Raw genomic sequence first — 20,724 nt, forward strand, 5'->3', positions numbered from 1 at the left:
ACCATAGATCACTTTGTAACCCGGCGAGCGAGCGAGCCAGCCAGCCAGCCAGCGGGACGGCGAGAAAATGCAGGGACGGAGCGAGCCCAGGGCTGTAAGTCAGGATGAAAGTGACGATGGGAACCAGACCTGCCGATAAGTACGCGCTGCCCTCGTGCATACCCCAAGCATGGAGATTAAGACATGCACTCCCCAAGAGCGGCCATTGATCTCACTAATCTCAAAAGCATTTTCCTTCTTGTCTTGAGCTGACCTTGTTAAGAGTTTTCACGTTTTATGGCGAGTCATCAAACTCGGCGGCCCTGCTCCGCCCACACCCAATGGCGATTAGCAATTTAGCATCACCCATCCGTCTTGGATATGTGCTTTGAATTTTGTAGCAGTCAACAATCTTGGTCAAAAGAGTTTTTCAGAAAATAGCCAACTTCACTCTAAAATGGCTGCTTCAAATCAAAATGGTGGACTTTCTGTCTCTTGTACCTCCAAATGACGTGGACCTTCACTACTTGATGCTAACAAGCATTGTCCTACTTTTCTTTCAAATACACAAGACAATCACCCTCCGACAGATGGGACTGTTCTTTTTCTCGACAGCCACAACCTACGAGCACGATTCATTAAGGGCCCGACATCTGCATGAAAAAGGAAAAGAAAACAACACTGGCAGAGAAGAGCAACGATAACAAACCCCTGAGATTGTACAAATATGCTGCGAGGAGAGGTCACGAGATCGTCATGTATATTTCTGAGAACGTGTGCCAGTGTGAAAAACTGCTGTGAAGGGTAAACAGAGTCAGGAAAGTCATGAGAAATGATTGCGTCTCATTAAAAATTCCACCCCGGAAGGCAACTTTTGAGGAGGAAGGAAAATAACTGCATCATATTTATCTGAGAGATAAATGTAATGGAATTCAAGAGAGTTTGAAAAGGATGTTGAATGTGTTCCTCCAGCTACAAAAGCACCACTCCAGAACCGTATCTCGTAATATTAATTGTTCACTCTCGTGGCCCAGTTTTTTTTTTTTTGCCCATAAAAAAATTACAATATATATGAAGAGAGGTGCAATGTTTAGGGGAGCTGCTGAGACATGGATGGTCTTTTTGGTCTTGGCTTGGTTGCAACGGTTCTCAAAAAGTGGCAAACGTTGTGTATCAATGACAGCTCTTATGGAGAGAACTGCCAAAGTAGATGGACTGATGCACATTTTTAGGTGGAATCTTGTTCAAATAGATGGACCTGCTAGAGAATCTTGACTTTTCACGATGTCAAGCTCCAAGCGTCGGTAGGCTCTGACAAAAACATTCGTGACGTTTTGAAGGTTCACTTCAAAGGGAGCAACTAATAATGACGGAAGATGTGAGCTCCTTGCTTTTTGTTCTGAATCTACTCAGATTGAAAACCTAGTTGTCAATCGTGTTCATGAGCTTGACAACCTCGGGGAAGTTGAATTAAAAGTTAAGAAGAATACTTTTACTATTTCACAACCAGCTATGTTTATTTCATGACCTCCATTATTTGCTTTTTTTGCATGCTTAAATAAGACACAACTCAGACGATTGAGGGGCATTTTGAATACAGGGGGTTGATGAAGTATAATTATGTTTCCCGTAATCAACTATAATTGGAGCCCAACTAATTTCCCACTGAAACCGGAAGACGCAGTTATTGCGGACGGGTATATATAACATATATATATAGAACTTTCAGAAGAACAAGGTTTTATTCGACAACTTTGTTTCGATCTCCCCAAACTTGAAATTGTTCTGTGTCGAGCTACGCTTCAAGCTTTTCATCCTACAGCTGCGAGTGACCTAAAGAACGAAGCTAAATAATCCACAACATCAAGCAACACCAAAACAGATCAAAGTCATCGCTTACCGTGGTAGCTCAAAACAAAGAACCCGGCTCCGGAGAAGTCCGAGTGGAATTTGATGAGGATGATGTTGGAGGTGGAGTAGACCGACTCCAGAGCCGTGTTGCCGCTAAAATGGCCAATGTGAGGAGATGATTGGTCCGGACCATCCCTGCAGTGAACAATACAGAAAACTCAGCTACAACTTGTTCTACAAAGACTTTATGGAACGTAGGAGAAGAGGACACCCGCCATAAGTTATTACGCTCATTAAGTGGTCATTTGTTGTGAGGAAATGGGCAAGACGCAAGAGTAGAAGAGCTTTGATGATATTTACGAGACAAATGCTGGAAGTGCTCCACCGTCTCTAACGATAAAGACAAAGTGCCCTTGTGAGGACAGCGCCAAAGAACATACGCAAAGACAAGGTCCATGGACATTATATAGTTATTTCCCTTCTGCGTTAAAAAGGTTTGTTTCATCAAAATCACAAAGTAACGTTGGCAGTAGCTGAAGGCTAAACTCCAAATACAAACTCGCTCAGAAGCGAGCAGTTTTTGTCTCTCTCTATGACCAAATTGGCTTCTTCGCTGCCGTCCCAGGAACATTTGGTGCTCATTAATGCATCGCTAGTTTAAAAGAATGCCACATGCCAAAGACTGCTGCCCATTTTTGGCTCGGGGCTTTTATGTCATAAAAAAAATTAGTTTCAAAACGGAACATTTTTCTTCGCTTATGATGTAGAAATACATTTTTCAGGTGCTGGAAAATGACTTTCCCACTATAGCAAAATTGAAAGGAAATGTGCTTTTTTTTTGGGATTGTTCTGTTTCAGGCCCTGGCAAATATGAGTGAAGATGTTTTGCTGGTATAACAGGACACCATCTCAGGGACCCACGCCAAAAACTGAATGAATTGTCCATTTTGGTTTCAAGCACCATTTTGGGTAAACTCCATCGATGTGTTGGGTCATTATTCTTCAGTGTAGCCTCAGTTTGCACAGCGAGCAGACAGGAAGTCATCCGTCAAGCGCCAGGCGGACCGCGTAACACCGCGAGCACCTCCCGTCAAGCCGCACGGATGAAATTTACCCAAACGGCGCTCACTGTCCGTGATTAAAAAGAATCATCGTGACATCCCCACTTCCCCTGCTGTTTGAGTGATTCTGGATTAGGCTAATTACAAGTGACGAGGTTCTGGGGGCACTGGCACCAAGCCTTTCCTCACCATCCACATGAGGAGTCGACTTTAAAGTGCGGATGCATACTGCGAAGCGAGGACTCTACGTACGTATATGATGGCTCCCTGTATGAGACCAATTAGCAGTCAAAATCGACGAGCGGCATCTGGCCCAGAAGCCGACGAGGGCCGCTAGGAAAATGGCCCTCCCGCCACGCAAATGGCGCTCCCCGCCGAGAGACAGTTTTGCGGCGGCAGGCGTGATGATGCGAGTGTCATGTGGGATTTCAGCAAATGGAATTTGGCTGAATCGAACGCTCACGGAAACCCGGGCTGGCTAATGACAGGGCACGACGGGATGGCAGTCAATCATTTTCAGGGATTTTCGAATTTCATCTTGCACTTGACATTTTAGATTCCATGATTCTTCACCACTTTTTAATAATAAAGTACGAGAACCTCCCCGAAATGCTTCGTAACTAAAGTTTAATTGAAGTGACCCCGCTGAAAAGAGATAAATGGCCACCTACCACACGGTGATGTAATCATATACGGGCTCCGTGCTCAGGACTGTAAAGTTGATGTAGATCCCGTGTCCGGGCGGGACCCTGACGCTCCACACGCAGTCCTGGAAGTTGGGGTATTCCTCGGGGTGACCGGGAGAGTAAATAGTTCCATTTAGCGAGGTGATGTTTCCACCACAAAGAGCTGTTAGGGGCGATAATAGCAAACATTACACACATTTTAGTGTTATGACCACTGGGTAATCCGCTTTCGTAAAGTTTTGAAGGCACGCGGCGCCGCCTTCAACCTCATCAACGTGTATATTTATTTCAGCTTTTGCAGCTCCCCATTGGTTTTGAGCTGTATTACTGGTGTTGTTTTACCACCACCACAACAGGGAATAATCCACATTAAGGGACATACTACAGTAAAAGTCCTCAAAATTGCCACTCCAAAGCTACTTGGATAAAAGTCCTAATAAAACAGGACTATTATAGCTCAGTGATATGATTCCTCCTCCACAATTAACTGCAGTTTTATCACAACACTCCTTTTAGTACCTTTCCTTATCAATCTTTTTTTTTTCTTAACAAAGCTACAGGTCACACGCGCTTCCCCCCTAATTGCATTTGCCGTTATTTCCTCTTTTATTGCAGCGCTTCTCCATATTAAGCAGTCCTAATAAAAATTGCATTTGTCAGGTTTTGAATGGGAACCGCTGTGCATATCAAACAGGTAGCACTGCAAAGTGAGATAAAGGAAATTGAATGGATATTAATTACGCTATTATTGTCACTGCGTTTTATGTACTTATCATCCATTCAGTGGATCTTTTTTCTTTTTTACCTTCACAACGAGGTAGCGGGTGGTTCCAGTTCCGGCTGATTCCATGCAAACATGTCAGGGAAGCGTCCCCGATGAGGGAGTAGCCGGGAAGACACTCGAAGGACACCGTCATACCGACGCTGAAGTCGGTGCCGATCACAATGCCGTTACGGAATGGCCGGGGGTCCGGGCAACTCTGGAGCTGGTAAGCTGTCAAATAAATAAATACATACATATAGCACAAGGTTAGTTAACATTGAGCACAAATGATATGAGTATAGCTTCACTTTGTTTGTACCTCAACATCATCTATTTTTTTTTGGTACAAAACAATAATTTGCACATGAATGAAGAGAAGATGAACACATTTAATCGGTGTATGCACATTTTAAAGCTGGTTGAAAAAGCACCCAACAACTCGCTTCAGTGCCAGAGAGAATAAACACAAAAGTCATCATTGAATGCCCCCCGACGTAGATTGTTATGGGCGTAATTTCCGGGCAGGCTCTTGAAAAGTCACGACCTGTTTTATTTTCAATCCCCCGGGATGAAAATGATTATTTGGTCGTCAGCTCCCCAGAATGAAGTTAGTTAAATTAATTGCTTGATTTCAATAACAGTGCTTCCGAGTTGGCAGTTTTGAGCATCTCCATTGTCTTTTTATAAATTAAAATTTCCACAAATGTATGACTCATAGTAGTTCATTTTTACTGATGTAAAATTATCATTTGATTTCTCGTAAAATCACCAACTTTTCCAAATTCCATTTGAACATTATTTGTGTAAAACTGCAATTTTATTCATTTTTTTGTAATCCGTGACGTGAATAAGACGGCGTTACATTTTACCCTGAAACGTAATGTGGAAGCCCGGCTTGTTCTGAGAGTAGTCGCTGTGGAAAAAGAAGCTGGTCTGGTGCGTGGTGCTGAACAGAGCTTTGGGAACCAGCGGACCGCTGAAGCGGTCGATGACCGAGCCCGTATCCAGACTCCCGCTGCGGATCTCCAGGTAGTCATGGATGGCTTCAGTGGAGAAGTTAACAAACTGCAGATGGATGCCTATAGAAAAACAAAACAAAGGGACCCAGGCATAAGGTAGGGGGGGAAAACAATTGTGGGAAGCTTTTATTTGAAAGCCTTGAGATTCAGTTTCAGGTCCACGAGTCAGTGCACTTGGAATAAAACTGTGAACTACTAATTAGTAAACTTGTTTTTTCCGCTACAACGCAACCGTTTCTCTACTTGTCGACATGTGTCACACACTAGTAGCTTCACGGAGTTTCTTACCGAATCCAACAGGTAAATTGACGGTCCAAGTGCAGTCTAATCCACTGGGGTAGTTGCCAGGGTAACCGGGGCTGAGGATCACGCCGCTCACGTCCATCAGTGCCCCTCCGCATTGAGCTGCAGATACATAAACAAAACACAAAATGAGAATAATACCACAAAGGACATTTTCAGTTGTTTTTTTTTGCATCTTTTTTTTTCTCCATTGCAAATGCATACTTTAATAGATTCCTCGTCACACTCGCTAAAAAAGCGCCGCGCCACGATATCCAATTAATTTGCAGCGCAAGGTCAAAGATAAACATCCAATTTAGATGCATCAGTGGCAGCTCATGGGCAATCACGCTGACCAAGAGCACTTATTTCCCCCCGCAGCCTTTAAAATTCACTCACACTGAGAGCTAATCACATCGGGCATTGCTCCGCTACGGCCTGCTTGCATTATTCAAAAGCTAAAAAACGGACAACGCTAACAGCGAGCATGCTAACAATCGTCTCAGCGCTGCAATGTTAATTGGGCGACATCGTGTTTTGTCTCTGTGCGAACAAACTAGTCGTGTATTTGAGGTACGGAATTTATATAATATCAGAGGCGCCAATTATGGCCGCCAGATGTTGACACCTACCGAGACAAAGAGGCACTGGGTAGTTCCATCGGCGAACAGGGCCCGGCATGCAGGTGATGTGAGCGTTTCCCTACAATGATGAAACCAAAAAGAAATGAAGTTTGAAAGCATAGCCAAGCTTATTAATGTCATTTGAACATTTCCCCCTCACACAGAGATGAGCTAGAGACATTTATTATTCATTGCGCCGTGTGCGTAGTGACGTCTCCCTCTGATTCACTGTTTTAAGTACTTTTGCTTTGTGCAGCCGAGGGGATTAATAAAAGAGAGAATGAGCTGAGACACTTTAAAACATTTTTTTGTTTTAATACAGAGTTTTAATGTGCTCCCTTCTTCTTCAGTAATAAGCGCGGAGTCTCACCTGGAGAGAGTAGCCTTGGAGAAGTGCACAAATGCATCACTTACAATAAATCCCCTTGTCTTGTAAAGTTATGAGGATGATGTCTTTGTTTTACGGGAATAAAGCTGTTATTTTACAAGAATGAATTGGAACTATTGGGGGAGAGAAAGTGAGACAAATGAAAGAAAGTCAGTGCTGGCTTACCTGAAGAGAATATCCTTGTTCACAGGCGAACTGCACCACGTCGCCCACCATAAAACGATCCCCTTGTCTTATTCCGTAGTTTGGAGTCTGGGGCTCGGGACACGATTCCAGACCGATAGCTGGGAAAGACATTTTGTGCATTTTAGGTTGATAGTCATTTTTTTCACGAGTGATGAGGAACTCTAAATATCTGGCGGGGCAGTTCTGCCTGTGCCCCTTTATGTCATGATGGGCTGTTACCTGTATATTCCAGGTGAAAGCCGGCGGCAGAGACGCTGATGTCGGAGCTGAAGCTGAGGTAGAGGTTGTTGGATGTGCTGTTAAGCAGTGGCGGGATGGTGGTGCCTGGGAAAAAAAAGGAAAGAGAGAGAGAAAGAAAGAGACACCTGGTCACACTGATGACCATCTGACAGCAAAAGCCCCCCCTCAACCTGTCTTTGAGAAAGATGCAAGGGGATCCCTTGTTTCCCTGATGCCAATGTTTTATTTGAAAGCAGAAATGTTGGCCTGACCTAGTTGCAAAATAAGAAAACGTCTGAAGCCGAGCTGTCACAGTTCACCGTGTTCCTGCCTCGTGACGTCCTTTCATGTTACGGAACGCTAACCTCCACTAAGCTACTCAATGCTAAAATGTCACCGCCGCGTATCCGTGTTAATATTGCTCTGTGATATGTTCCAAGCAGTTTGACGGGTAATGTTAGTGGTTGATGCTGCTATTCTTCTCGTGGGCTGATGGATGTGATTGGCTGGTGCGATTGAGGGAAATTAATTAGCTTCCCTGCTGTTCCTTTTCCCTTTCCACAGGAAAGCTCATTCATTACCATGACAGAACATTATAAATATATAAAGATATTTTTTCCTACTTCAATGAATAATGGATGACGCAGCATAATTAACGGTGTGAGTTTTTCGATAAATAATGAGTATTTTGGAAGGATTTCATTAAGAGATGTACAATTACAGTACATTTAATTGGCCAAATAAAACAAAATGGGCTAAATCCATGGCACATTTTTGGCACAGGTTGCAAAGGTGTATATTAAAGGCAAGATGAAAACAACAAGATATCAAAAGGATAAAGTAAATCTACAAAGCAAAATAATCTAAAGTTAATAGAAAAGTCCATTTGGCAGAAATAGGGCCATTTTATGCAAATAAAATCCATAATGATACGGTCGCATGTGTACAATCATATGATTTCGTCGAAATGAAAACGAATTGAACACCCTTGATGTTAACCACCGACTGAGAATATCTGAAATATCTAGCTCGTTAATTAAGTCTTTCCTGCCTCTCCATATTTCGGAGGCATTGGACAACATCGCAACATCATTAAAAATAACCACTGATTCTGTTACAAGGTAAGATCAAAGGCAGCGGTTTGTAAACAATCCAAATGTACCAGGGTGATGGTTAGCATTAGCATGACGGATTAAGCGTTTTACCAGAGTAACTTCCCAGCCTCGGCGCATGGTTGTCGGCGCCGTCGTAGAAATCCAAAGAGTCCCAGTTGTGCTCCGTTGCGAAACTCACAACCCGAACCTGAACAGAAATTTCCTTTTGTCACAATTTTACGAGAAAATGCATCAAAAAAGTGGACATTTTCTTTTTAGGTTGACAATTTACACTTAACTAAAAAAAAAAAATACAATTAATAAATAACATAAAAAAACAGTGGAATAATGTGATGCAATTCATGTCCGCTCGACACAAAGTCTAATTTGTCACGCGTGAAAGGCATAGTTATCTCCCCGTTGTCTCGAGAGTGCCTCGGCTTCCCACGCAATCAGCCGTTATCTGTTTTGCGTGAGATGCTATCAGCTCACGCCGGGATGCTCCTTTGCTTGCTTACGGTCTGTCCGTCCATCCATCCGTCCATCTATCTGTCCATCATCCCGCCTATTAATCTCTTATCTTCCCCTCGGCGTGCCCGATTGCTCATCTTTTAAGTCAATGATACGCAAGGTGAATTACTTGGATTCCGGCGCCTTCGGGGACCGACACCTTCCACACGCAGTTCTGGTTGTTGTCGTAAGGTTCCGGGTAGCCGGGCGAAAGGATGGTGCCGTGACGGGAACTCAACACACCCCCGCAGGGAACTGACGAGGAGAAAAACGTGTCTTTATTTATTTCTGTTTCGAGAGAATTTTTTTCGGGGCTTCTTAGTTACCGATACAAGTTGGCAGACTGTCGTTCCACTGTGCCAAGTTATCGGGCACGCTCTCACAGCGGATGCCGGTGGAGCCGTGCAGCACGTAGCCAGGGTTGCACTCAAACTGGACCAGGGAGCCCACCGCAAAGTCGTTGCCCAAGCGGTGTCCAAACCGTGGCTCTGGGACCGAGCTGCACTGCGTGGAGCTGGTCCGGGGCACGGCTGGTGGAAAAAAAACAAGGAGACGATACGTTACTTTTGATTGATTCGATAATCTACAGGAAACATAAAATCACATCATTGACAGAGTGCTTGGTTTGATAGGCCGACCTTGGTAGACAAAGTGGAAGCCTTTCGCCGTTTCCGGCCCCACGGTCGTAAACTTAACGGTGATCTGATTGCCCGAACTCAGCGGCAGCGACTCTCCTGGAACGAGATAACATTTCATTCGTTTCCAACGCCGACGCCCCTTGCCCTCGCCGCAGCAACATTTTCATCCATCAGCATACTCATCCATCAGTCCTTACCGGAGTGGGACCCGGAGAGAGATGACAGCAGCGTGCTCTGCTGAGTAGGCCCGTCATAGATCTCCACCACATCGTTTAGAGATGTCTGGAAAAGCACAAACTGACCAAAGAGGACTGAAAGAGGGATGACGGGAAAGGGTGAGAAAAAAACAGAAGGGAACCACATGATTGCGTGTTCAGATCAACAAGGATACAATAAACCTGCAAGGTAAAATCCCATTGGTGGCAACCTTGAACATCAGCAAATACACACCACCTTGTGCTTGCAAACACAACACACACAAAAAAGCTTCAATTGCCAAAAGATGCCAACACAGCACCAATTTACAAGACAGGGCTATGGGCTGACTCAACGACCCGCTCAGCCTCACTTTGACATATTACCCCAGCACCAAGATGCCAAGTAAATATTTTTATATTAGACACGACTTTGACCCGATCACAAAAATAAACAAGTTATTAGCAAATAACGGAGGACAGATTCCCATAAAGTACAAAAATGTGAAATGGCAAGTACAAAATCTCGACACTGCTGCAGTCAGCTGTACTTTACGCTCAGTGTCGTTATTTTACCGCAATAAAACGGAACTAAGAAAGTTAACATTTTAAAAGAAGAAAACCATCATTTGACAAGAATAAAATTGAAATATAACGCCCGACTCGTGAAAAAGCTAATTATTCTTGCTATGTATCCATCCATAATTTAATGAAAAGTTGAAATCTTACAAGCAAAGACCAGAGAAGACCCGCGGTACCCCGTGAATGATGCATGGTGAGCCGCCTTGGCCCAATAGAGCCATCAGGAGGCTTAGCGTCGGTTTTAAAATCAATCTGGGCTGCAGGAGCCGCTGGCACTTGGTCGTTAATTACCAGCTAACGTCTAAAAGGACAGCGCTTCTTCTCCGCCTTGGTGTATGATGAAAGGTGCCGCAGTGGAATGGGAATTACACCCAGGACTCGCATATAATACCTGCAAAATCTACCGCTGGATGTCTTAGAGTGAGCCTGCAGCGAGCCAGCGACATCCTTAATGATACCTGAGGAGGGGTGCGAAGATGTAGCAAGACTAGTTTTTCACTTTGGATGGATTGTTAACAACCTACGGCTTATTTGAAATGCACAAGATGCAAAATTAGCTGAACTGTTTGCAGCATCTTAAAAAAAAAAATACAAGTGAAGGCCGACTGACCAAGGCATGAGATGAGAGGTCAATGAGCGTTTCCATTCATTTTCAGTGTCATCATTTCAAGGCGGAACCTTCTCGAGCACAAATTGCACGCTTTTTTTTTTACGTCTTTCTTGTTAATGAGCGACGACAGCAACGTGAAAAATAAGCCGCTGACAGCTGCGAAGGCGGATCAGGCCTCGAGTACGGAGGCCGAGAAAACGCAAGTGTCGTCACGGAGGCGACGTGACGTACGCCGCTCGCTAAATGGAATGAGACGGGCAACCGTTGATGGTCTCTGGGAGAGCTGCTATTTAAACACAGCGCCGCTGGGCACAATTGAACCCCGTCTCAAATAATTACCGGCTGCACGTCAGAGCAGCTTAGCTAATATGCTGTCAGACAACATATTGCCGGCGATGGTGATATATACATCAGCCTTGAGATTGGTACACGCTCAAAGTCGCACATTCATTTCCTGCATATTGACGACAGGGTTTGGTCTTAAGCATAAAACAAGGATGCGTGTTGGCTCAATGACTTAACGGTTTCGACGCGGCTCTACTAAAGGTGCCAGAATGGAAGAGCGCCGCCACTATTAACAGGCGTGTTGTACCACAAAAGCCGAGCAGATCAGAGAGAAAGCTGATTCATCTTTCGGCGCCGCTTCACTGATTAACCCCGACCTGGAAGGAAATGACTGGACAGCCAGCATCTTTTGATCCGCTATTATAGTCCCGCAGCTTTTTTCCCCCAGTCAAGGTTAAAACATTCAAAGGTTTGATCTGGGGAGTCTAAAATGCTTGTTAAAATGAGATTATGAGGAAGGGCAAAAATTGCGATCACACAATTAATGAGTGCTCGCCAACAACTGACGAGCAATTATCATTTTGGGCTTATGTTTTTGTTTGTTTGAAGACCTGAATCCTATTTGGATTTTAAGGCCGTCAAATTAGAATTTCACGAAATCTTCTCGGCTACGCACCGAATTCACGTGGCACAGCTATGGAGTAGACGCAGGTTTGGCCGGTGGTGTAGTTGCGAGGGAAGTTTGGAGACAAAACGGTTCCCTCTGATCCCGTGGAGCGACTTCCGCAGGGAGCTGGATAAAAGAAGGTTACGGAGGAAGAATTCAACTTGAATCCTTGAAACGGAGAATTTTCCTTTTGATGCGTCTTCAACAGAACGGCCATCTGTACCCTGACAACTCGGTAAGGCTCTGTTCCATCCGGGCCTGCCGTCGTCTCCCATGCTGCATGTTAGAGTTGAGTAACCCTGAGGACACAATAAAAAACCCAAACCAAGCGATCCAATTTAGCCCATTCGTCAAATTCTCAATTCCACTCAACCAATCACGTACCTGCAGAACATATCCAGCTTCACAGTAGAAGGTTACGGTCGAACCCAGTTTATAGTCAGATCCCAGTCTGGTCCCATTCAGCACCACTCCCGGGTCAAAGCAGGACTCTCTCAACTTGGCTGGATGGCGAGATGACAAATGAATTCCTTACCATTTGCTCAATATGATGAGTAGATGCTTTTACCTTTGTACTCCAGGTGAAAGCCGGCATAGGACACGGAGCCGTCGCTTCGAAAGGCCAAGTGCATGGTATTGGAGCTGCTCTCGATTCGCTCGGGCAGTTTGCTGTCTTGGAAGCTGCCGATCAATGGGCTGTTGCTGTCCGGCCCGTCGTAGATGTACAGGAAGTCGTAGTTTGGCTCGATGTTGAAACTGGCCAGGTGGAGATTTAGTGGAGGCGAGCTAACGTTAGACTATTATTATTTCTCGGGTATAAATCTCACCGACTTTGATGCTCTTTAAACTCTGGGGAAGAACTTGCACTATTGCTGTATTTGCACTCTCCAGAGGATACCCGTAAAGTACGCCCATAAAACAAAAGATGGGTGAACTTTTCAAGCGAAATCGGTACCTGATGAAAGCCAGCGACAGGACGTAATCAGGATTGACGGCGATGAGCCAGTCGCAGTCCTTGGAGTGCGGGTAAGGATGAGGGAAGTTTGGGGACAGGATAAAGCCGCTGGAGCCGGTCAGGTTGCCTCCGCAGGGAGCTGAAACACCGATAGATACTCAATCACCCTCCTTGACGTCTCTCGTTTGAAGCTAGCTCTTCTCACCGATGCAGACAGGTGGACTGGGCTGCCAGTAGTATCTGTTGTCGACTTGTATGCAGGTGATTTTGTCATCCCCTTGGAGTTCGTATCCCGGATCGCACTGAAAGGACACCGAATCCCCCGGCTCCCGGCCGTCGCCGCTGCGGGTGCCATTCATCGGCACGCCCGGGTCCCTGCAGGCGGTTGCCACCGAGCCTACGGGGGGGGCGGGCACATGGGTTAAAACGCAAACAACATCCTCCCTATTTAGGGAACTCAATGACTCACTGGAAAACTGAATGGCAAATCCCGACTTGCTGATGTAAAAGTCTGTCTCGAACTGAACAGCGACGATGTTGAGCGTGGAGTGGATGCCCTCGGGCAACAGTGACCCGCTAAGTTCCGCCAGAGACATTTCATTGGTGGGAGGTCCGTCCCAAACCCGTAACATGTCGTGGCTGGCCTCAGTGTCAAACGCCAGGAACTGAAGGCTACGGAAAAGAAAAGAAGGTGAAGATATTCAAAAGAGTATTTGGTTGGCTGTGGTCTTTTTCTTACCTGACAATGTTTCCAGAGTCCACCTCAATGGTCCAGGTGCACCGCAGGTTGTTGTCATAAGGAAACGGATAACCGGGAGAAAGAATCCGTCCCGTCGACTCGCCTTTGAAACGTCCGCCGCACTCGGCTAACGTAACCACAATTCAGAATTCAAAGTCAGATTCTTACTATTTCTCATAATTTTTGTACAAAAACAGGACCAAATATATGAAACAAACAAGCAGGGTGCTAACAATTTAGCAGAAAGAAACTACGAATCAGTTCATGTTTCTCCAGGAGCAAAGCAACACACATATGACAAAATATAGATTGCACCTCACAATCTGGCCGTTCTATATTTCCACAATTCCTATCCCATCTTCATTTTCCCTCTGCGCCTCTGTTCCCATTTCCCGACGGCGTCCCTCCCTCCCTCAGTGTAATATAGTAGTATTAGCTTGAATAGGAGGAGCAATTTTAAGAGTCCACTTCTTACTTTAAAAAAAGCGATAGAAAGTAGAAATCCAAAGGTTTGGGGGGTGTTAAAGACAGAAAGGGGTAATAAAAAAAAAAAAGCAATATAACATTAAGATGGGAGGGGGGGTTAGCTGTAGTCATAGTATGCGACTGCTAAAAAATAAAGTCGCAGAATATCGGCCCTCGGTTTTATGAGGGTTCCATTATTGATAGTGAGGAGGGACGGAGGCTTATTAAGCTGAATTTCAAATCAAGAGCGTTGAGGGCAGGCGGATGAAGGAAGAGAAAAGGTTCTTTAAACTTTTACGTTTCATGTTGTGCTTATTGCGGCCATCTGTTTTCCAAGAATTTGCTGCTAGCTAAAGCTGTCGCCCCAACTTTTGTTGCCGCAGTCGAGATGAACTGGCAACCCGAGTCGGAGTAACTGAAGAAACAATTCTGCTTCAAGACAGATAAATAAAAGTATGATTTTATCGAACTGTATTCGCATTATCGGAGGGGAAAAACTGCAAAGAAACAAATAGATCTGTTTGGGGAAAAAGCTTGATAAGATCTTTGGAATGAATCTGCTTTTTTAGAGCGGGTGATAATATCCCGGGAAATCCACAAAGCCATCTGTAAATAAAACTCTCATTAGTAGCAATTCCACGCGTCGGGTCCTGGTGGTTTTGCTGCTATTCGGCATGAATAAATGACACACTAGCCGAAAGTAAAAAAAAAGTACCGCAAAGCACAAAATCAAATCGGTAGGTCGCCGTGGTGACGTACCGATACAGGAAGGAAGTGGGTTATCCCAGGCTCTCCTCTCGCCCGTCATGCACTTGAGCATGGTGGCCCCGTGCAGGGTGTAACCGGGTTCACATCGGTACGTGATGCTGCTGCCGGAGAAATGCCCTTGGTCGTTGACCTTGAAGCCAAACTGCGGCACGCCGGGGTCCTCGCAGTGAGACAACTCAAAACCTGCAACAGAAACCGGACACGTACAAACAGCATCAGCGAGGCTGACGTTCTGAGGGATCATAGTTTGGAGATCTCATCCGGATTTAGTAAACATGGTGTTGATACACACTCAAGCACGTATAAATCATTTCTCATTTGATGTTAAACAGTCTGAGCTGTTTCCATGGTAATATTAAGAAGATTGTTATTTTTCTGCGCTCAACCATTTCCAGAGCAGGATATGAAGCCGTATAAAAATAGTGTTTATCCTGGCAAGAGACCCAAGCCAATATCTATGAAGATCATTTAAATGGAGAAGAGTATGATTTGAAATGTTTAGCTGAGCAAAAGATTTCCATAAGCCATATGAGTCAACGGAAAGCTAAAAGAGAGTAACTCCTGGAAGAAGTCGTTTCCTCTAAGTTGTTTCACACTGCAGAATAAACGTCCTTAAACGTCCTTTGACCACGTTTTGTTATTCTTCACCCAGAGTACCCCCTGCCACCATCCATCTTATCAACAGGCTCCATGCCCGTCTGGCAATTTATGAGGCCGCACAACCCGGCTAAAGCGTTGGACGTGATTCCCCGGAGACATGCGGCGGCTAGCAACGGATATGAAAAGAAAGTGGCGTCAACTCACTGGAGTAGACCAGTTTGAACCCCTCCCCAGTGGCTTCGGGGTCACTGTAAAACTCCAGCCACAGGTGGTTGGAGGTGGAGATGAGCGTCAGGCCCAGCATGGACGTGCCGGTGAACGCCCCCAGGACGTGGGCTGTGTTGTCCTTGCCGTCGTGAATCTGATTTTTGACAAAAACGTAGACGACAAGGTGAAAGCAGATTATTATTTTTGTCAGTATTATACGCGTCTCCATACTTTGAGTATGTCCCCCTGGGCCAGGTGAAAGGTCCGGGCAGAAATGTTGATGCCTTTCCCAGCCTGAACCTGATTTAGTGACACAGAATTAAATGGTAGAGGTTAGCGTTCATGATTTATTATTTTTTTTTACTGCTTCAAAATAATTCTGTGCTGAAATCGGTGGCATTTATTATTTATCAGCTGCTAGTCACCTGGATGCTGTAGATGCACTCGTGGTTGTTGTCGTAGTTCATCGGGTAGTTGGGCGAGAGCAGGATTCCTTCGTTGTTCATGACGGAGGAGCCACACTCGGCTAAACGAAAATTTTTTTTTTTAAAGATTTGACAATAATCAAGTAAAATAAATAGTATTAAATATTGTTCATATTTGCCAATGCTGAACCGCAAAATGGCGCTGGGTGCAAAGAATGATATCATTTCCCAATCCATTTTCCTTTTCCATCACCTACCACCCCCATAAACAATTGAACGCTCGTGATGTGAATTAGTGCACACCTAATTCAATAACTGGGCATAAATGCTGTGTTGTCAGCAATCTACCACCTCCATTCTGAGAAAATGAGACACCGATGCAATCCCGATGGGTAATTCCAGCTCGACTGGGAAAAGATGCACCCCCCCACCCCACTTTCCACCATCTATCAGCATGTCTCATGTTAATACACCTTCTCCAAAGCCCGCCTCTATGTCGCTACCGGTGTAATGGTCGTATTACAGCTGTCATATCGTCAATAAATCACGTTGCGGCAGCGTTCCATTTAGAAAATTACCTCTCTGCCCCGCCTCTCACGCTCCATCCCTTCTGCTCGGCCTTTTTATGAATAATGCTATTTCACCCTCACCAACTTCAATCACTCTCACTGTTTTCCCCTTTTCGTTCCCCCTCTTCCTTGCTAAATGGAAAATAATGTGTGGGAAATTGCAGGGAACAATAGGAGGGCAAAGAAAGAGCCAATGGAACTTTTAATCCTGTCTAAAAAAACACCACTTCCCTCCGCTTGACCTACTTGGGAATAAACATGCCAAGACAAATCTGCAGCACTCCTAAAAAAAAAAAAAAAAAAAAAAAAAAAAAATAGATGGATCCATTTGTTTCGATTTTACTTTACAAAGCACTTGAGGAAAAACAGCAACAAAAAGAGCTGAGAATTAGCAACGCTACATTGGAGGCGCAATTATTTGACCGCGCCACCACACAGCCGTGCAACAGGGACTAAATATAGCGGACCAAAAGAGGCACGCAATGCCGTCACTTTGTATTATGCGTGGCGACAAACGGGCGCGGCAAAGCACGAACCGCTCCGGAATGAGGCTGTTTTCCAGACTAAGACTTCTTTAACAATAACAAAAAAATCCAAAATGACTTGACACCTAGCTTTGCCCACTAAGATACTATCTTTTGATTTTTTCATTGCTTCATGTTATTTGTGAACTTGTCTGACTTTTGGGCAGCGATCATTTTCCGATCTGTGTTTCCTTATTCTTTATTTACTCTTCATTGGTTGCTATTATTTGGGGACATTATCCGATTTCATTTTCAACCTTCTTGGCTGCAGATTCTGAGTTACTGCAATTTTTTATGCGGATCTGTAAGCTTCCAAGAGGAAAAACGCATTGAATATGAATTCTGAGGTACCGTAGAGCATAAATAAGCCAATTGAGTATTATGTATGCAATCATTGGATATTTCTTTCACACTTTTTAGTTACAGGTGCTTGCTCTATGTAAACACACACTTCCATTATGCTGATCCCTTGCCGAGGCAAGACTGTGATTTTTTTTTACTTCTATTTGTTTTTTTCCCTTCATCTCCAAGACGGCTTTGGCAGTGTGTGCGCGTTGCCAGCGTATCTTCACTGATCTACGGCCAACATCCACAGTCTTTGCTCCGAGAACATGCTCTGTAATCCCTACCAGTAGACATCTCGCTGATTGGGTCCCGAGGTTGAATGCAATCGCGGAAACCGGCCAAAAAAAAGCAAACGGGCTCGGCGGCCGCTGCGGAGGTGTGCGAAAATTGGATTCTGTCCAGAAGAACGGCTGAGAACAGACTCTATTACTTCATTAAAATAGATGTTGAGTGATGTAAAGACGTCTGCTGCGCTCACAAAGTCAAAAGTCCTAACCCCGACGCGCTATGAACAGCCTTTTCGTTTTTGTTGGAGGCCATTAAAACTGCATGTTTTGGTTGGCTCCACGAGCTGCCCAAGGCCAAGCCATCCGCCTGCCAACGGTCGGTCGGCCGGCAAAAATCTCACCAAGCTGTAACTTGCATGGTTATGTTTTTGATTTTCCACGATTGAAAAACGAAATCAAATGAAATTGAATGCTGTGCACATACCGACGCATCTCGGTAGCGGGCCGCTCCACATTCTTCGGCCACCGCCCAGGCAGATCAGCTCCGGCGCCCCCTCCAGGCGGTAGCCCATATTGCAGGAGAACGACAGTGTGTCGCCGATGCCGAAGCTGTAACCGTTTCTCCGACCGAAGCGCGGCGTCCCGGGATCCTCGCACGGCTCCAGCGTGTACTCTGTGGAAAAAGACGCAATACGTTATGTATATTTTTGGTACTTGATGTTAGAGAATCTGCGTGTGAGTGTCTGGGTGTGAGCTGTGGCTGACAGCAGCTCTTGCATGAATGTTGTTTTAATTTTACTGTCCCCTTAGTGGCCAATTAATGGCTAAAAATGACCCAGGTGACGGTATGAGTTCTCTGAAAGAACATAATTACTGTAACATCACTGCTAATTCCCATAGCTAGTCTGTCATTTCAGCAAGTCGCCATATGAGAACGTGCTGGCAAAAGTCAGATGTCTTGCGCCACCAGCAGTGAAGGGACATTCAGTCGACGCCATCTGGACAGCAGGGAAACCACCTCAAGTGCCGACAGACATAGAAATGATCAAAGTCCCCTTCCAGCAAACACAAGAACATTGCTGCTGTTTGTTTTTGAGCTTTTGTAACTATATAGTGATTTTCAAACGTTTTCAACATGACATCAAGCCACATGATTCATACATGCGATACACTTCAATATGCTGTGAGAAGTCACTCTGGACCTAATTAGACTGCATTTGGATCAGGTTTCTGCGGTTGGCTGACAACCAGTCAAAGGTGTACCCCGCCCGCCTCTCTCGCAACGTTAGCTGGGATAGGCTCCAATTTACTCACAAAGCCTCATGTGCACAAATGGATGGCTGGATCTGGCTTCTGTTTTAGATACGCATCGTGGCCTTTTGTCTTAGCTTTTCCAGGCTGCCGATTGGTCAAAATATGCTTGAGAGCCAAGAAATATTTTCACATGGAGCTAAATCTTCCTTCCCCTCGAAGTTTGGACTACTCCAAAATCTGAATGGACCGCTTCCTAATACGACATCTGGCCATGTGTACTGCCAGACGCTCCACTCAGCCGTCGTCCCTTTTGTTTTCTTGTTTGTTTCTAATCCCGTCTACGGACTCCCATCGCATTTATTTTCCCTCAACCGCCAGCCAAACTTTTAACACATTTGGGTTGCCGTATCGCATCCAAGTCTCTTAGGAGACATCGCTTGCTTGCAGGCACTCAGAATTGCGCTACAAATGACTTGACATACTTTAACAAGAGATTACTAAAACCAAATACAAAAGTTCTGAAGCGGCACCTTTTGAGAGACTTTACCCGTAAACGTCATGTTGAAGCCCTCGTAGGAAATGGAAAAGTCGGAGATGAATCGTAATTGGGCTTTAAAGTTGCCATAGAGACCGGCGTTGATGTTGCCAGGCAACTCGTTGCCGGTCAGGCGGGCCAGGGGCTGGAGGAAACTCCCGTTCTCCGTGACCAGCAGGTAGTCGTGCTGGTCCTCCAGGTGGAAGGAGTTGAACTGAAACTGGACGCCTGTCGGACGCACAGAGACAGACAGAAAGTTCTCTTTTTAGTGTGTTGTTTGCGGCAAACGCAAAACACTTGAGTGACTTGCCTTTGCCGTGGCTGACTTCCACAGTCCAGGTGCAGTTGAGGGAGGACGGGTAGCTGTCCGGATAGCCGGGACTCAGGATGGTGCCCCAGGGGCCTCGGACGTCACCGCCGCACAGAGCTAGTAGAAAGAATGACATATTGATTGTTGATTCTTCAGGTGTAGCAATCTATGTCCAGTTGAGAGAAAAACAAATACTCAAGTACAGATCGTACATGAAAAGTCAGTCGGGTAACAATGTAATTGTTACTTGTCATTAGTGGTTACAATCCATTTTATGTTGACTTCACGGCAAAGTGATTTTATTTATGGTTTTACGAGGCAGAGTGACCCCGAGATGACCCCACGGGCATTCAACCACGCACATTGTTATGCATCGAGCGGCGCTCCCGAGTTGAAACGGAGGCGAAAAAGATGCGTTGCTGGCTTTATGCATACTAATGTAGCATATGGGCCGCGGCTCCATTGCGGCTCGCTCCGCTTGCTCCGTCTTACAGTCGGACAAGTCTCCTCATCATCGCCGTGGCAATAAAGCCCCAGCGGAAATACCATTAGCCTCAAAAACTGCAATGCCGGCAAGAGAAGTTTGGCCGCCATCACCGCTACGCCATAAGGTCGGGAAGTAGCAGTTGGAAGAAGGACCTTGCGGAGGTGTCACAGATTATCGCGGACTTCCGGGAGACGGTGCCGCAAACAATCTCGCCAGGATATTGAAAACATGCTTAGACTGCAAACAAAGCCACAGCATGTTCCAACGCAATCCTGTATTTTGTTTTTTTTCCCACACAATCAGAAAACTATCCACTGCTAAGAAAAAAACAAGTTTGAGCAAGTTGTGAGATTGAGTCCGCGTCGCACAAAAACGGCACAGACACTTGACACTTGTGCTCTGACACTAGCTCACGCGTCCGCATTGAACTGCAACATTACTTATTTATACTTTGCTGCCAGGAAGCTCTGAATATTGGATGCTGAGCTGGGTGAGAAATTTGGATTCTGATTGTCTTTTCTTTTTTTTTTGTTCCTTTTCCCGCTGGTTCGGCTTCAACATCTGCTGTCAGTTCCGATGTCTGTCGTTGCTTTCTTTATTCCGGCAAAAAAACAAAAACAAAAAAAACCCTCAACGTCGCATTAGTGTCAAGACAAAGAGTCTTATTGCATCAATCA

At 45.2% G+C, this 20,724-nt stretch overlaps 1 protein-coding gene across 1 annotated transcript in view; it reads right to left on the reverse strand.

The window, feature by feature from the left end:
- Nucleotides 1-20,724, reverse strand: part of LOC119129875 (CUB and sushi domain-containing protein 3-like) — a 140,824-nt gene that overhangs the window by 18,368 nt on the left and 101,732 nt on the right. Inside the window, 28 exon segments of the mRNA XM_037263228.1 lie at nucleotides 1,880-2,025; nucleotides 3,563-3,740; nucleotides 4,383-4,571; nucleotides 5,210-5,419; nucleotides 5,648-5,764; nucleotides 6,274-6,343; nucleotides 6,818-6,936; nucleotides 7,058-7,162; nucleotides 8,263-8,359; nucleotides 8,792-8,916; nucleotides 8,988-9,191; nucleotides 9,300-9,395; nucleotides 9,497-9,610; nucleotides 11,647-11,763; nucleotides 11,861-11,936; nucleotides 12,022-12,140; nucleotides 12,206-12,393; nucleotides 12,593-12,731; nucleotides 12,798-12,989; nucleotides 13,062-13,264; nucleotides 13,332-13,458; nucleotides 14,556-14,747; nucleotides 15,369-15,525; nucleotides 15,603-15,671; nucleotides 15,797-15,897; nucleotides 17,946-18,134; nucleotides 19,263-19,478; nucleotides 19,561-19,677. Coding sequence (XP_037119123.1) covers nucleotides 1,880-2,025; nucleotides 3,563-3,740; nucleotides 4,383-4,571; nucleotides 5,210-5,419; nucleotides 5,648-5,764; nucleotides 6,274-6,343; nucleotides 6,818-6,936; nucleotides 7,058-7,162; nucleotides 8,263-8,359; nucleotides 8,792-8,916; nucleotides 8,988-9,191; nucleotides 9,300-9,395; nucleotides 9,497-9,610; nucleotides 11,647-11,763; nucleotides 11,861-11,936; nucleotides 12,022-12,140; nucleotides 12,206-12,393; nucleotides 12,593-12,731; nucleotides 12,798-12,989; nucleotides 13,062-13,264; nucleotides 13,332-13,458; nucleotides 14,556-14,747; nucleotides 15,369-15,525; nucleotides 15,603-15,671; nucleotides 15,797-15,897; nucleotides 17,946-18,134; nucleotides 19,263-19,478; nucleotides 19,561-19,677 — 3,972 coding nt within the window.

The sequence above is a fragment of the Syngnathus acus genome, chromosome 11 (assembly GCF_901709675.1).
Source record: "Syngnathus acus chromosome 11, fSynAcu1.2, whole genome shotgun sequence".
Lineage (NCBI taxonomy): Eukaryota > Metazoa > Chordata > Actinopteri > Syngnathiformes > Syngnathidae > Syngnathus > Syngnathus acus.